Genomic DNA, 16,195 nt, shown 5'->3' with positions numbered 1-16,195 from the left:
TGTCCGCTTTTTTTTCTTTCTTTTCTTTCTCTTTTGTTTTGTGTGTACATAAATTTGAATAAGGTTTTAGAATATTACGAGCATTATGCGAATATATAAAATGTATGTTCAAGACGTATTTTGTTTGTGATGAAGAAAATAAATTTAAAGTACTAATTTGTAAAAAAAAGTTTGCATTGTATTTTAATGTTAACTGAAATTTTGGTTATTAATTAAAAATTATGCATAATTTTATTTTTTATTATTAAATAATATTTCAACATGTGTATTAATAAGATAAATGTTTACTTTTATACAATTAAAATTCATAACAAATAATATTTTTAAATATATAAATTATATTATGAATAGAATTTATAATAAAAAATATAAATATATATAATAATTTATCGTTTGATTCTATCTTTCCATTATTATTTTAAAAAATGATTATAATTTATTTTTAATTTTGTTATGATTCGATAGGTCATACATTAATAAACAACATAATGTAATAGATAAATTTTTTTTCTAGGTTTTTCATGCAAAACATAATTTGGACAAGTGCATATATAATAAGTATATAGTTGAAATATCAATGATCAACCAAAACACTTAAAGCAATCATTAGTCATCAACAGCAAAAAAATTTCCATATAAACGTTCCAAAATATACAAATATAAATACATCCAAATCTAGAAATCAAAAACCTAGGTCAACTTATACAGCTAATAAAAGGCCGAGAGACCAACAGCTTAAGTTCTAAGTCATTCTTATACAGTCCACTAGTAGCTCTCGACCACCTCCTCAAGCTAAACATGGTTTATTCCCATGTCACATACATAATCTTCATGGTCAACACAAAAACAAGGTAAGTTTAATATAAAAAAGCATCATATATAATGACAATACACTACAACATGAATATAAATATTCACATAACATTAAGCCTCAAAGCTCACAACATCCACATCATCTCACCAACATATACCACGTGCACAACCACCCCACAACATCATATGCAAATGCATACAAACACCATATCAATGTATCAAATCTCAATATATGTTATCATGCATTAATAATATTAAGTACATCATGTAATGAGTAATTTACTTGACTCCACTCTATTAAATCATAAAAATCTTAATTACTTAGATATTGTCAACATAAACTATGAAAGTTCAATATCACCATCAAATATAGTACAACTTGAGTATGAGTCTATTGTGATATTAGTTTGCAAAACCAAACCCTTAATGGATTTAACTAGCCCTATCCTCAATATACCACACATTTTTCCACGATTAGGTCGAGGTCTACCCCAATGACCATCCATGACTTTCATACCAATTTAAAATTTGTGTTCTTTTTTACCTAATACAACCATTTATGACAAGTATGAAACATTCACTTCATACTATTCTCATAATATGTTTAAAGGATAACATTTTCTTTTAGAGAAACATGTTCACAACTTATACCACAAAACTTTAGGCTTCTAATGATTCAATCATATGTATTCACATTGAAGAACTCAACAAAACACTTCACTAGGGAGATACAACATTGTCCTTCAAACTATTTTGAAATCATTTTCAAAACATCGTGGACAAGGAGTTTTCCTTCCCCACATCCACCCTCAACAACAAGTGAAATACACAACACAGTCACTCATGGCCCACATCCTATCAACAAGACAATATAAATCATGCAACAAAACATGATAACATTCAACAATATATCTACCACAAATAGCACTTCATACGTTTGTTTACACGAGACTTAAGGAATAAGCCTTATGTTCCTAACTAACCATTTATGCTAGTTGGAACCCGTCACTTATCCCTCTAAGATAAGCACAACACATGCCTACACATAGGACATCATCTCGCACCCCTCCCTAGCTTCTAAGGCTATAAGGGGCACACCATCACAACACTAGATTACTATCTAGCAAAACAAGTGTTTCATTAAGCAAGCTACTCTCTTGCTGGGTGAAAACCATTACAAGGAGAGGAATTTACTTAACGAACACCTCTTACATAGCACCCCTCATCGTCCCAACAAGGTAGGGATTACAACTCGCTAAGCCACCCCCTTTGGTTGAGCAAGAATCCTTAACTTTCCCAACTTAGAAGCATAAATTTTCTTAGTGACTACCCTCTTTGAGCAAATGAAAAAGGACCCAAACATAAAGACAAAAAACTATTGAGCGAATTTAACTTGTTAAGCAACTTATATTTTTGGTTTTAACCTGAGACCAAAATTTACTAAGCAACCCAATATCATTTAGAGATTCAACATGGCCACCCACTAGGGGCCAAATGTCACTGAGCAAGTATCCCTTGCTGAAGGACGAGGTAGGTTTCTTATTTAGGAGGGGCAAATAATAAAACATACAAAAAATACTAAATATTTTTTAAATATATAAAATTATAAATATTAATAATTAGTTTTACACTTTTACATGATAAAAATATGAATTTATAATAAAAATTAATATTCTGTTAATCATAGTTTTAACATAAAAACCTATTTATTATATTCTAAAATTTCAACCTTAAATCACCTCTTGGTCCTAAGTTTTACTCATGTGCAATTTTAGTTTCTAATTTTTTTATTACAGATCCTTGTCATTTTTAAAATTAAATAATATTGATTTAAATCATTATAAATTAGGAAATATGTCGTTTATGAACAATATTCCTTGTCTATAAAAGTGTAAATTTTGACAAACATTATGACATATTATTTGCTTTGCTCTCTCTATGTTAATATGATAATGTGTGGACTTATGCACTTGAAACTAGAATCACAATGGAGTCTCATAGAAAAACGCAAGAAAACGAAGAAGGAGAAGAAAAAAAAAAGGAAAAGAAAGATTAAAAAATGAAAATTATATGTATACACACAAGAAAAATAGTGAGAGAAAATAAAATATTTGTTTGTATTTTAAAGTTTAAATAGTCAATCCCTTATATAGTGATAGTGAGTTTACCCATTAGTAAATATTAATAATAATAATCACTTTTCTCAAATCAATATAAAAGGAAGACTAATAAATTAAGTGATTTGACTAGTAATGCAATAATTTATGATCTTTAAATTAATAACATATTATTTTAAAAAATTAATGATAATTGTTACATATTTGACAAATACACTAATTATCATAAATAATAAATTGAACAAAAGTTTAAGTTAATGAATTTACAAAGACTTGAATTATAATCATTTAATTTAATTTTGGTACTAACTAGATAAATTAAAAAGTTTAAATTGTTTGGAGTAACGCATAAAATTTTATAAAATCGTGAATGTATAAATTAATAAAGAATTTAAATTTAGATAATACGAGCAGAGATTGATTTGACTAATATTTTTCATGTAAATCCTCTAAAATCTTCATTCAATTTTAGAAATTATACAGTTAATTCAATAGTCCACAATTATATTTAAACCAGAATTCTTTAGGCAAAAAATTCTAAATTAATTAAGAAAAATCTCAATTTCTTAATAATTTTTTATAAACAACTTGCCTTAAAGTTAGGGACCTAAAAATTGTATGGTAAAGATTTTCGGTGTTTTACATAGATCATAATTCTAAAAAAGTTTTCTAACCTCAAATAAAATTATTAAAGCATGTAATGGTTGATTAGGCCACAACAAACATTAAATATAAAATAAAAATGATTAACTGAATAAAGATAATGTATTGAATGAGAACAAGGATAATTACATGAGTACTATAGTTGTGTCAATCTCCAACAATGGTTATGTGGCCGCTCAAGGCTAAAAGATTACACACAAAAGAAGGGATCTTCAAGTGATTTGTGATTATAGAATTGCTCACAAGTTAATAATTCTCCCTAATCCCTCAAAACTTATGATCGTAAGAGCTTAGATCCTCAAGATACTCTAAAAACTCCAATATTTTAAATGAGCTAATGTTCGTGCATGGATGCTTAGAGCATCCATATGGTTCCCTTAAGCGAGCTATTTGATCCTTCCAAAGGTAGTCTCTGTAACGCCTAATCGTATTAATATGAATCTCAATAATATACGTATATATATATATATATATATATATATATATATATATATATAATATTTATAGATAGAAAACACATGTATAGTAATAATATTATACATAATAGCATACTAAAAATATTTACCACTACGTGCGTGGTTACTTACTTTTACATATATATTACATATTATTAAAAATATTTACAATACGTGCCTATTTACATACCATAGTTTCTTTTTCTACTTCTATTATAATATTTACATGGGTGGTTGAAACAAATTTACAATTGGATTCACATGGTTAGCGGGCAGTAAAAAGAAAGTGATTATTATGGGACCGTCGATCACTGTAGGGACTTCTTGGTTTGGAGAGAAGGTAAAAGTCGACACTGTCACTCCATTAAATGTGATTGCGTTTGCTACCGCATCTACACTCCATGTAATTCCAGAAAATACTGCAGATATCACTGAGGGAAAAGGTCCTGGAATGTTGGGCACATCCATCTATATATATATATATTTATTTATTTATTTTATATATATATAAATTAATACAAATTTTAAACAAGAAATATAAGGAGTGAGAATAATTTTCAAAGAAATATTTATAATCACAGAGCATGCGTAACAATAGTTAATATTAGAAAATATATATAAAAATTTGAATTATACTTGCAGTGACTAGTCAGGATAAATGAGCATTACAATATCAACCAACAAAAGAATTTTTAATCTTAACTCCTTACTCATTTAAATCTCCAAGGTTAAACCTCCAACTACAAATAATTCAAATTTTATCTTCTATGGCCATAGAATAATATTTATCTTTAAAACAAGTCAAAGATATTTTAATTATATTATAGTCAATCATGAAAACAATCACACTAAATAAATTGGAGTATTTATCATTATTTAAGTTTTAAATAAATAACATATACGTAAATGAAATATATTAAGAGCATCAATCAAGTAAATGACAATGATAATCATTATAAAATAATTAAACAATATAAAATATGAACATATTAATAATTATTATGGATAAAAATAATCATAGGTTAAGCAAATAAATGAGGTTAGGGACACCTTACTAAATAATTACACATAGAAAATAACATAAATAAATAAACATAGTATATAAAATTTCAAAGAGATAAAGTTCTCCTCCCCCTTACCTTAAAGTTGTTTTTATCTTTCTTTCATCTTTCTCTTTTTTTTTTTTCTTTTCTCTCTATGGTTGTTCCACTCTACAATGTTTTCCAGTTTCCGTTGAGCTCCATTGAGCTGCTGAATGCGCTATTTATAGGCGTGTTTTCTATTTCAAATTGCGTAAGTGATTGCGTAATATTCTTGATTTTTATCTAAACCCTTATCTACTGTTGTACGAAAGAATATTTACTTGAAGGTAAATCCACATGCATTATGAATTTGGAGATCATTTATCTTTTATTGGAAACGAAAGAATATTAGATAGATTCCCACCTTCATTTTTATCTAAACCCTTATTTATGAATTTGGAGATCATTTATCTTTTCTTGGAAACGACCTTCATTTTTGCACTCTTGATTTTTATCTAAACCCTTATCTATTGCTGTACAAAAGAATATTTACTTGAAGGTAAATCCACGTGCATTTGGAGATCATTTATCTTTTCTTGGAAACGGAAGAATATTAAATAGATTCCCACCTTCATTTTTATCTAAACCCTTATTTATGAATTTGGAGATCATTTATCTTTTCTTGGAAACGGCCTTCATTTTTGCATTTGGAGATCATTTATCTTTTCTTGGAAACGGCCTTCATTTTTGCACTCTTGATTTTTATCTAAATCCTTATCTACTGCTGTACAAAAGAATATTTACTTGAAGGTAAATCCACATGCATTTATGAATTTGGAGATCATTTATCTTTTCTTGGAAACGGAAGAATATTAGATAGATTCCCACCTTCATTTTTGAAGTCCTTATTCTAATATATATAAAAATATATAAGGCCATGGTAGGACTTGAACCTATAACCTAGAACTTGTAGTTCTTAAGCACAACTACTCAAACCACTAAATCATTTTATTTTATATGTCTATAGCATCATGCAAATTTATAATACGCTATTTTTCGTAGATAATAATAAAATATTATAAATATTTATAATATAATTAGATAGCATATATATATATATATATATAGTTTTCTGAATATAAGATTTTATAAAAATAAAACACTAGTATTTATTTATTTTAACTATACTAACTAAAACTTAACAGCTTGATTTAAAATAATAATAATAATAAAATTATAAATATTAGATGATTCTATTTTATTAATTAGATTATAATAATTATATAATTAGGAATAAATATTTTATAATTTTATTTCACTAAAAATGTTGTAATAAAAATTTGATATATATATATATATATATTGTGAAAATATTGTACTTATTCTAAAAATTTCAATTACTATTTTAAGAAGAGTATACTAATAATATTGAGAATATTGTTATCTAAAAATTAAGACATTACAGTCTCTAACTTGTCTCACTTAGAACACCTATCATAGTCGCTCTTAGCATATTTTAGCTTTCTTAAAGTAAGCAACTTATTCACTTAAATGAGTTAGCATTATCTCCCAAGGATAACTCTGACTCTCCTCACTTAGGGTGCTCGTTATGGTCACTCTAAGCGAATTCTAGCTCCCTCAGAGTGCATCTAGTTGATATTGGAGTGTTGTTGTTTCTTTTGAGACTTTGTAGCTTTTAAGTAGAGCTGTCAAAACGGGCCAACCTGGCCCATGTGGGCCGGCCCACCTTGACCCACTTTAAAAATGAGTCAACCCAACCCGGCCCACTTGTGATTTTTTCAAAAAAAATTTGGCCCGGCCCGGCCCACCACGGGTTGGTGGGTTATACAGGCCAGCCACCAGCCCACCAAAAATATAAAAAAATTATCAATAAAATTCAAAATTTTAAATTAATTATAAATTAATATAATAGTCATAAAATTAACATCATTAATAGTCATAAGTCATAATCCATCATACAAAATTAAATACAAATCATGATAAAAGTCTAAAATAAAAATTTTCAATATACCATCATACAAAATTAACTACAAATCATACTTAAATTTTTATTGCAAAAAAAAATGGTGGGTTGGTGGGTTACCCGGCCCACCACGGGTTTAGCCCGGGTGGGCCGGGTCAAAGTGAGTCAGGTTGAGATATACCCACCTATTATAAAACTTTAATTTTTTTTGGTTCGGCCCGACCCATTTTCAAGGTGGGCCGGGTTGGCCCACGGATCCCGGCCCACTTTGACAGCTCTACTTTTAAGCTCCATTCTCCCACCTTAATAAAGAAAGTATTAAAAATACCTAATATTAAATAATTTCATTCTAAATATAAAATTAATTAACCCTAACTACATATTTTGTAGCAAAAAAAAGATTTTGAAACCAAAGATACAGTATATCAAATAGTTGTCAGAATTGGATAAAATTTATATACATATTTGACAATTATCAATAATTAATTTTTAAATAAGGAAAAACATATAATTATCCCTATAATAAATATTATAAAAGGAAAATATTATATTTATATGAAAAGAAAAATATATTATTATCTTCACAATAAATTAATACTATAAAAGAAATAAATTATTTATAAAAAATAAATCACTTAAATATATTTTTTTACCACCAAACTTTAAATTAAAAAATTAACTTAATATTAAAATATTATATATATATAGGAGGATTATAATAACACTGGTATAATTTTTACTAAGTATTACACTGCTCAATAACTTTATATTAATTGTGAATTTTGTAAATCCAATCGGTAACATACAAAATATTGTCTAAAAAATTGATATTTTGTCATGTAAGTATACTTTTTTTCAGAGTTAAAAGAGCATTTGTCACATGTTAAGTTATGTGATTAAGTTACAAAACCATCCACAATCCAAAAAATTAGTAATAAAAAAAAATCAGTTCAAGTGCTTGTAACATTGTCACTGAATCTTAATTTGGTTAAGCATCTTGGTGGATGATAATTGTGCAGGGGCAACAAATATTAAAAGGAGAGAAAAAATTCTTTTATTAAAAGAAGGAAGATATTTTATTAAAAGAAGGAGGATCTTTTGTGATTGACATATTTTTTTATCAATAAATATTCTCAGAAAATCATTTAAAAATATAAAATATCTTTAATATAAAATTATGTATAAAACTAAAATGTGGACACGTGTCTGTAATTTTGGTAGCCTATTGTTTTATTATTTAGATAATAGGAGGGTTTTGTGTTATTCAATTAAGATAATCTATAATGAGATTTTTCCTCCTTTAATTTGAAACATGTACGTTGGAGACACCTCAAAGGGTGGGATAGCTGACCCCAAGATTTAACGCGGCTACATACACAAGGCAGGATTCGAACCCCTGACCTTGCTTAAGCGTGGATCAACCCCTACCGCTGAACCACACGCTTGGGATTAATTGTTTTGTTTGTTTGGTTTGTGATTATCTCTATTAACCAAATTTTTTTAAGAGTATATTAAAATTTGATAGTATTGAATTAAAACTTTTTTTTTATTTTAAAAAAAATTTATTGATATTAAAATATATAGTAATTTCAATAAATTATTTTAAATGATGAATTTTATAAGATTTTTTTTAGTAGAATTTACATATAATTTACTGATCTAACAATTTCAAAAAAATCTTTGAAATTTCGTATGATTTTTTTTCATTTAGTTTTTTTTTTTCTTTTTCATTTTTTTACTTATCTTTTTTCCCTCTCTATCTATTTCTCATCCTATCTTTTCTCTTTGTTTTTGCTCTCTCTCTCTTCTTTATGGCATTTTTTTTCTCGCCTCTCTCTTTTCATGTATGCTCTATTTCATATTTTTTTTATTTCTCTCATTTATTTCTTCTTTTTCTCACTATTTTTTATCTAATAATTATTTTTCTCTGTCAATATTTTTTATTACATTTTTATCCATCAACATTGATATATAATTTATCAATTTTTACTTTTGGATTATTAAATATTATATATTATTAAATTATTAAAATTTAACATACGTTTATTTCCAATAAAATTTAATATTAAAATATTAAAATTTTATACATACATTAAAAATATATTTTAACAACTTTACTAGTAAATGAATATCATAAATATAAACATATTTTTTTAAAAAAAAATTCAATAATATGAATTAGAAAATATAAATGCAGACTGTCTGTAGAAAAATGTTACTTAAAAGTATTTATTTTATTAATTGCATTTGTTTTCTAAAATTTCATATTGCCCTACGAAATCTAATAAAATCATTTATAATCTTATAAATTCTTGACATACAAATCTATTAGAATTCATATTACAAAATCTTGATTGAAAAAGTCTTTTAAAAAAGTCATTACATTCTAAAATTATTTTTTAAAAAATCTTAATAGCCATTAAATTTCTACAAATTTTTTTAAAAATTTAAAAGACTTTTTTTTATTAAAAAATCTTATGAAATTTTAATCCAATACATCTGTTTAATTAAATGCTATATGACTTTTATATTAAAAATATATATTAATCGAATATTATAAAACTGTTTTATAATTAAAAAGTCTTTTAAAATCTTTAAAGTTTCAATCCAACACACTCATTAATACATTTCAACAAATCAAAAGAACTCACTTTAATTAAAAGAAATTTTAGTCTAAAAATAATTAATGCACAAAACAACAAATTAAGTTTTATATAAAAGAATAAACAATTATTCTATATTAAGTCTTATAAATAAGAATATGAGTAATAATAAATTGAAATCTGGGTCCTATAATAAAGATCATAAAGAGTAAATAGGACAAATTTATTATTATTAAGTAATTTAACTTTTTTTATATAAATTAAATAATTGAGTTTTATGCAAGAACATTGATATTTTTTTATTAAATATAATATATGTAATAAATCATTTAACAAATATAATATATAGTTATTAAACACATTTATTATATATATATATATTAAAAGAGGAGGATTCAAATGACACTGGTGTAACTTTTACTAAATGTTACACCGCTTAATAACTTTATATTAAATGTGAATTTTGAAAATTCAACTGTTAGATTGAAAGTTCATATTTCTTAGATTATATATATCAAATTTTATATTAATCTAAGATGATTTGATACTTCATTCTCATAAAATAAAATTGACGTAATATATACATTTCAAAATATACTAAAATATGAATATTCTGACTATCTTCAAGTTGTTGTTCAATTTTAACAAAATTTGACATATATCATTTAAGATATATGAATTTTCAATTTAACGGTTAGATTTTCAAAATTCATATTTAATATAAAATTATTAAGCGATATAACAGTAAAAGTTATAGCGGTGTCGTTTGAATCTTTCTCATGTTAAAAACTATTATTATTAAATTAAAGTAATAAATGCAAAGTTTAAGAATTAAGGAGGTGAGCTTAAAAAGGAAATGGACTAGTATTGATTCATTGAAGGGTAGGTCCGAGGACCTTGAATGCCGTGAGTGGTGAAGGAAAGGAAAAGAGGGAATTCAGGACTCAGGAGAGGACTGAGTGAGACAGCATGTCCGTCCACATTCATTCATTCATTGCCATTGATTTTCCAAACCCCAAACACACCCTCAAACCCACAAAACCATTTTCTCATTCTGCTATAAAAATCACCGCTTCCATTCCCCACCCTCTCAGATTCGGACACTCCATCGCTTTCTTTTCGGTACCCACTCTCTCCTTTCCCTTTTCTATCATGTGTCTCCTCTCTCTCTTTTTTTTTTTTTTTCCCCTTATTTCTTACCCAATATTTCGTATAGTATCTCTCTGTTTCTTATTTTTAATCCTTGATAGCTTCACATTGTTGTGATGTCACTCGAGACAAGAGGCATATATTTCAGGGGAATGGGTAGGTGAGTCGGTGGAGGAGCACGAAATTGAAAATGTCTTTGCAGTTTGCTCATATGAATCTTTTTTAATAGAGCTAATTAACTCACATTTTTTTAGATTTCTTTTGATTGCACATGGTACACTGTATAATGTATAAATAATATATACTAATATATAAGGTAGGGGTTTTGGTGTTAAGATTTTTTATTCTATTTTATCCCTGTAATTATCCCCCAATCACTTAGACTCTCCAATTGAAACCATCCGCTGTTATTTTTTTTTTATTTGTTTTTGTGATAGGTATAAGTTTTTTCCAATTGAGGGGCCCTGTACAGCTAGAGTATACCTTTGGACGTGATTCTATGTCCAAGTTGGAAATGAAATTCTGGTCCTTAGTTAAAGAACATAACTATTTAATCACTTGTACTAACGTACTTTGGTCTTTAAGTGTTATTTATATCTTTTTATTTTTTAAAACAAAATATATAGAAGCACCGAGTGCCTGTTTTTAAATTGTCTGTAAACAATTAAGGTGACTATGTGTAGGGGTAAAGACCAAAGAAGATAGGGGTTTACGATGTATTTGATGAAATCTCAATGGGTGTTATTCTAAATTACTCTTTTTTGAAGTGACATGGAATTCGTGTGGCCATGCCAACAATGCTTCAGTTTTCTAGAAAGAGAGTAAAGTCTCTCGATGGGACTAATGGGTGTTGTGTTGGGCCCGTCCACATTGGCTTTATCATCAAATCAATCATGAGTTAGTTGCTTGCAGAATTGGCATGCATGAATTATATGTTTGTAAAAGAAAGTAAGGGGGCCAGTGGCCACGTTTAGTTAATTCTTTTGAATCTTGTTTGGGAAGAGACTTTTTGAAAAATAACAGTATGTGGGTTTTGGTATATTTTTAGGATTTAGGTTTTGAGAAAAATACTACTTTTTTAATCATATAAGGACCCACCATGGTTGGTTATATATAGTCCAGGCCTCCAGGGGTCGCTAGCTATATTTAAAATTAAAATTGTGTTTTTTTCTTTTCAGTAGAATCTTGTCCTGATACTCAAGAATAGTAGAGGATCCAAATCCATAGTAGAAGGCCTCATGACTCATCCTATACTTTATGGAAACCTTTAATGTGTACAATGTATGTAGACGCTATTTATGTCAAACAGGTCATACATACTTCTTTATTGACACAATGAAGTGGAAGTGAGGGATGAGATCACCATTCCACTGTCTGAAATTGATGTACATGGTCGTGCTTTCAATCTTGTGGCCTGTACTGGTTGCCCTGATGAAGCACTTACCAAGTTTCTTGCATAGTTGTATTGCTATCATGCACTTCTATTCTAATATCCTCTCTTCTTATGATTCGATCATGCAGTATTCCGTGAAATGATTTTGATTGCTTAAAATTGATCCATAGAGAGGACTGAGGGACTTGTTTACAATGTCAACTCTGAGCAATTCAACAAATATATTTTGGCAAGATTGTCAAGTAGGAAGGCCTGAAAGGCAGAAGTTACTTAACCAAAAGGGATGTGTTGTATGGATTACTGGACTCAGCGGATCAGGTACATGTGATTAATGTTATAGGTTTAATGCTTATGTTTTTCAACATTGGTTCCAGTTATTCAGTTCTTTTTTGGCATGGAAAAAAAATCATATTCTTGCTGTCTGTGATCCTTATGCTTTTCATTATGTTATAGTTGTTCCTTGAATTTAAGAATCCTCTGTAATTCACTTGATCAGCAGGTAACTATTATCTGTCACATTGCATGGTAATTTACCTAACATGTGTTCCAGTCCATATACCGTTTCATTAGCTTGTAATTCCTGTATCTGCTCTACAAAAGATGATTATAATGTTTTTCTTAAATTTTGCCCACTTAAACACTTACCTTATCAACGGAAAACAAATTGTCTCCTTAATCTAGTCTTGTGTTTGTTAGTTTAACCAGGTGGGCTGTTCCAATCCAATCAAAGCATAATGTCACCACTGGACATTTTTAAATACTAACAGCTTTCATTGGAGTTATATTATTTGACTTGTTTTAACATTATGCAAACTAAAGATATGTATTGGTTAATTAAGGTTCAAACACTTGTGCTTTTATATTCTCTAAAAACCTCTGTAAGAAGTAAATTGGGAACTTATATTAGACCAGGAATTTTATAGACAAACTAGAAATATTGAAGGAAACCTTAGATACAAATGTTTTTCACTATTTTGATTCTTCTAATCATCCTTTTCCCTGATTAAAATGACTACAAGGTGCAAATGGTGTACTGCCTATCATACCTAATTACCTATGGTTCATTACTTTAGTTTTATGTGTTCAATTTGACTTGTCCTAGGGTCATAGCTCTTCTCAAAACGTTGCTCTTATTGCTTATCTTATCTTATCTTTCATATCACATTTAAGACATGCTGCATTCCATGTTTTTGTTTTGAGTAACTCATGAATTATAGTTATGTAGTGTACCAGTAAATAATGCTTAGTCTTTGAAATTCCTGAGTAAGTGTATGTCTAATGTGCTTGCAAATTTATTGCTTTATCAAACTGTTCAGGAAAAAGCACATTGGCATGTTCCCTAAGCAGAGAACTATACACAAGGGGAAAGTTATCTTATGTCCTTGATGGAGATAACCTTCGGCATGGACTAAACAAGGATCTTGGTTTTCTACCTGAAGATCGCACTGAAAATATTCGCAGAACTGGTAAGTTTGCTCCTGGAAACAAATCCTTTAAGCATATGGGAGTAACAGGAACTTGATAGCCAGTTTAACATAGCTATTTGGTTATGCCGAGGGTAGATATTAGAGTGGTATCTGTAGCCTATACCAGCATAATAAATAACAGATTTCTTGTTATCCCTTGGAACAACCTATTAATAACTGCCCATGCTTTTTTTCTGCAAAAAAACTTATTAGTTGAATGATTGAATGAAAAGGACAGAAGGTCTTATATGACGTGGCATTTTACCGTGGCTTTTTGGGTGCACTGTTTTGTAGAAGTTGGAATATGGCAATAAAAATTTGCTGGGTTAGATTTAACTAAGCCGATGTTTCAGTAATATAGGTGTTGTTTGCATAAGGAAGTATGGGTGAATTTTTCATAAAATGTGCAAGGAAGTATATTACAACAACACATCCAAAACCAATACGTGTGTGAGATTATGATGTTAGTGAATCTATACTGTTTGAAATTTACATACTACATGAATCTCATCTTAGTGATCTACATATATGGTAGAAGTAGATGTCATTTTCTGAGTCAACAGTACTTTGGCGGTTGCAGTTACAAGTCTAGCTGCTGTACATTATAAAATATAATGCATATTTGTTTTCCAACTTGGTTTTACTGATCAGCAAATTATTTAATTCAGGAGAAGTTGCAAAACTCTTTGCCGATGCTGGTTTAATATGTGTTGCTAGTCTGATATCTCCTTACAGAAGAGACCGAGACAGTTGCCGTGCCATGTTACCTGATGCGAATTTTATTGAGGCAAGGCACCATTAGGCATTTCTTATCATTTGTATTAGTTGGTGTACATGATATTTGACAGTAGAAGTGTATTGACAGGTCTACATGAACATGCCTCTAGAATTGTGTGAGTCAAGAGATCCAAAAGGCCTCTATAAGCTTGCTCGGGCAGGAAAAATCAAAGGTGTGTTTTTGGTAATGTGTTTTACATGCGATGGCTTTGTCCCACCCATCTAACATAGGTTTTTGAAAAGGAAACATAAGTAAACTGAAATTTAGACATTGAAAGAAAATAAGACGAAGGTAGTCCAAAATTAAGTTTGTTTGGCATTGTTAACTAGGATAGGAATTAGGAATTCATGCAATACTATAATTATTCCAAGGAAGCATTTAACCCAATGCTTTTTTTTTCTTTTACCTGTACATGATGTTGGAGTTAATAAACTAGTTTGGTTCATAGATCTTTGTGTTTGAGTGTTTTAGGTGGAGCATATTCGGCTGCTGGCCAAAGTATAATTCAGTAAGGCTAGTTTGTCTAAGCAGCTTTGTTAAAATTTGAATTGTATTAAGTTTGACGCTAAAATAAGATTTATTCTGATTAGGACATATGGAGTCCATCATTCAATTCAGATGAACACTAGAGTGCTTTTATTTAAAACTTTTCATAATATATTGAACTTATTCAAGTCCTAATAAATAATGTTGACCGAATTCAGGGCTTGCATTACATCTGAACTATGTTTTTCTTGCATTACCCTCATGATTCGTGTTTGACAATTTTCCTTTATATCCAGTTATTTGTTAAACATTGCTTGAAACCATTTCATAAATTCCGGCTGCCGAAACTATTTCCTTTTTTTGAATTCTGCAATGTGGCCTTTTTGAACTAAATGTGAAATTGAACAGGTTTTACCGGCATCGATGATCCTTATGAACCACCCATAAATTGTGAGGTATATATGTTCACGAAGCTACTAATGTTGTTTATACGTATCTTCTGCCTTGTGCGGTGTGTTACATATGTACATAGTTTAACATGATAATCTTTTTTCCAGATTGAAATCAAGCATGATAATGGTGTTTGTCCAACACCAACTGTGATGGCTGGACAAGTGGTTACTTACTTGGAGAAGAAAGGATTTCTTGAACATTAGGGTGTTCAAGTGTAATCATATTACAAATGTGATTATTCTCTAATAATGATGCTTCTTCTACATGTTAAAAAAAAAAAAAAAACCTAGGAAGGTGCGGATAGGAGAGTGGTAAGAGGATAAATGGAATTGTAAAATTCATCAATTAATAATTGTTACAATTCATTCTATAGATTTATCAAGAATTTCAGGATATTTTACAACGTATGATGTTATTGTTTTCTTCGCATTGCTGGTCATTATGGTCCTAAGAAATTCAATTACATAACATATATTCATGTTCATCCAATAATTATAAATTTTCGCGCACCTAAAAGCTTATAGCTGCTCAATCTGCTCTGCACTACACATTTATCAACCCTCTGGTTGATATGCTTTTGTAAGGACAATTAAAACCCTTGACAGTGAAAGTGTGACACGTGTCACTCGAGAACTGGTGATTTATGTTCTGCGTTTAAATCTTAAGCACCGCGTTATTTATTTGGTACGTTGTGAATGGAGTAATGTATAATCTCACGAGAGAAGACCCTGCGTGTGAGCGTGTCTCGTCAGTACCCGAAGATTTTGTTAGTACTTCACTTGATATACAAAAATCACTGGATAATTGATATGG

At 28.9% G+C, this 16,195-nt stretch overlaps 1 protein-coding gene across 4 annotated transcripts; it reads left to right on the top strand.

Annotated features, from left to right (window-relative positions):
• Nucleotides 1-10,537: 10,537 nt before the first annotated feature.
• APK3 (adenosine-5'-phosphosulfate (APS) kinase 3) lies at nucleotides 10,538-15,789 on the top strand. Of its 4 annotated transcripts, XM_020358434.3 has the most exons (8): nucleotides 10,538-10,779; nucleotides 11,985-12,087; nucleotides 12,328-12,517; nucleotides 13,516-13,665; nucleotides 14,334-14,452; nucleotides 14,531-14,615; nucleotides 15,338-15,384; nucleotides 15,487-15,789. In XM_020358434.3, the coding sequence occupies exons 3-8, from the start codon at nucleotides 12,394-12,396 to the stop codon at nucleotides 15,583-15,585; spliced, it is 624 nt and encodes a 207-aa protein (XP_020214023.1). In that variant the 5' UTR covers nucleotides 10,538-10,779; nucleotides 11,985-12,087; nucleotides 12,328-12,393; the 3' UTR covers nucleotides 15,586-15,789. The 4 variants fall into 4 exon arrangements, with proteins under 4 accessions (XP_020214023.1, XP_020214022.1, XP_020214024.1 ...); XM_020358433.2 differs by lacking the exon at nucleotides 11,985-12,087 and having other exon boundaries at nucleotides 10,539-10,779; XM_020358435.3 differs by lacking the exons at nucleotides 10,538-10,779; nucleotides 11,985-12,087 and adding an exon at nucleotides 10,848-10,966.
• Nucleotides 15,790-16,195: the final 406 nt, after the last annotated feature.

The sequence above is a fragment of the Cajanus cajan genome, chromosome 4 (genome assembly GCF_000230855.2).
Source record: "Cajanus cajan strain Asha chromosome 4, NIPB_CcT2T_4, whole genome shotgun sequence".
Taxonomy (NCBI): domain Eukaryota; kingdom Viridiplantae; phylum Streptophyta; class Magnoliopsida; order Fabales; family Fabaceae; genus Cajanus; species Cajanus cajan.
This window is presented reverse-complemented; position numbering and strand designations above follow the sequence as displayed.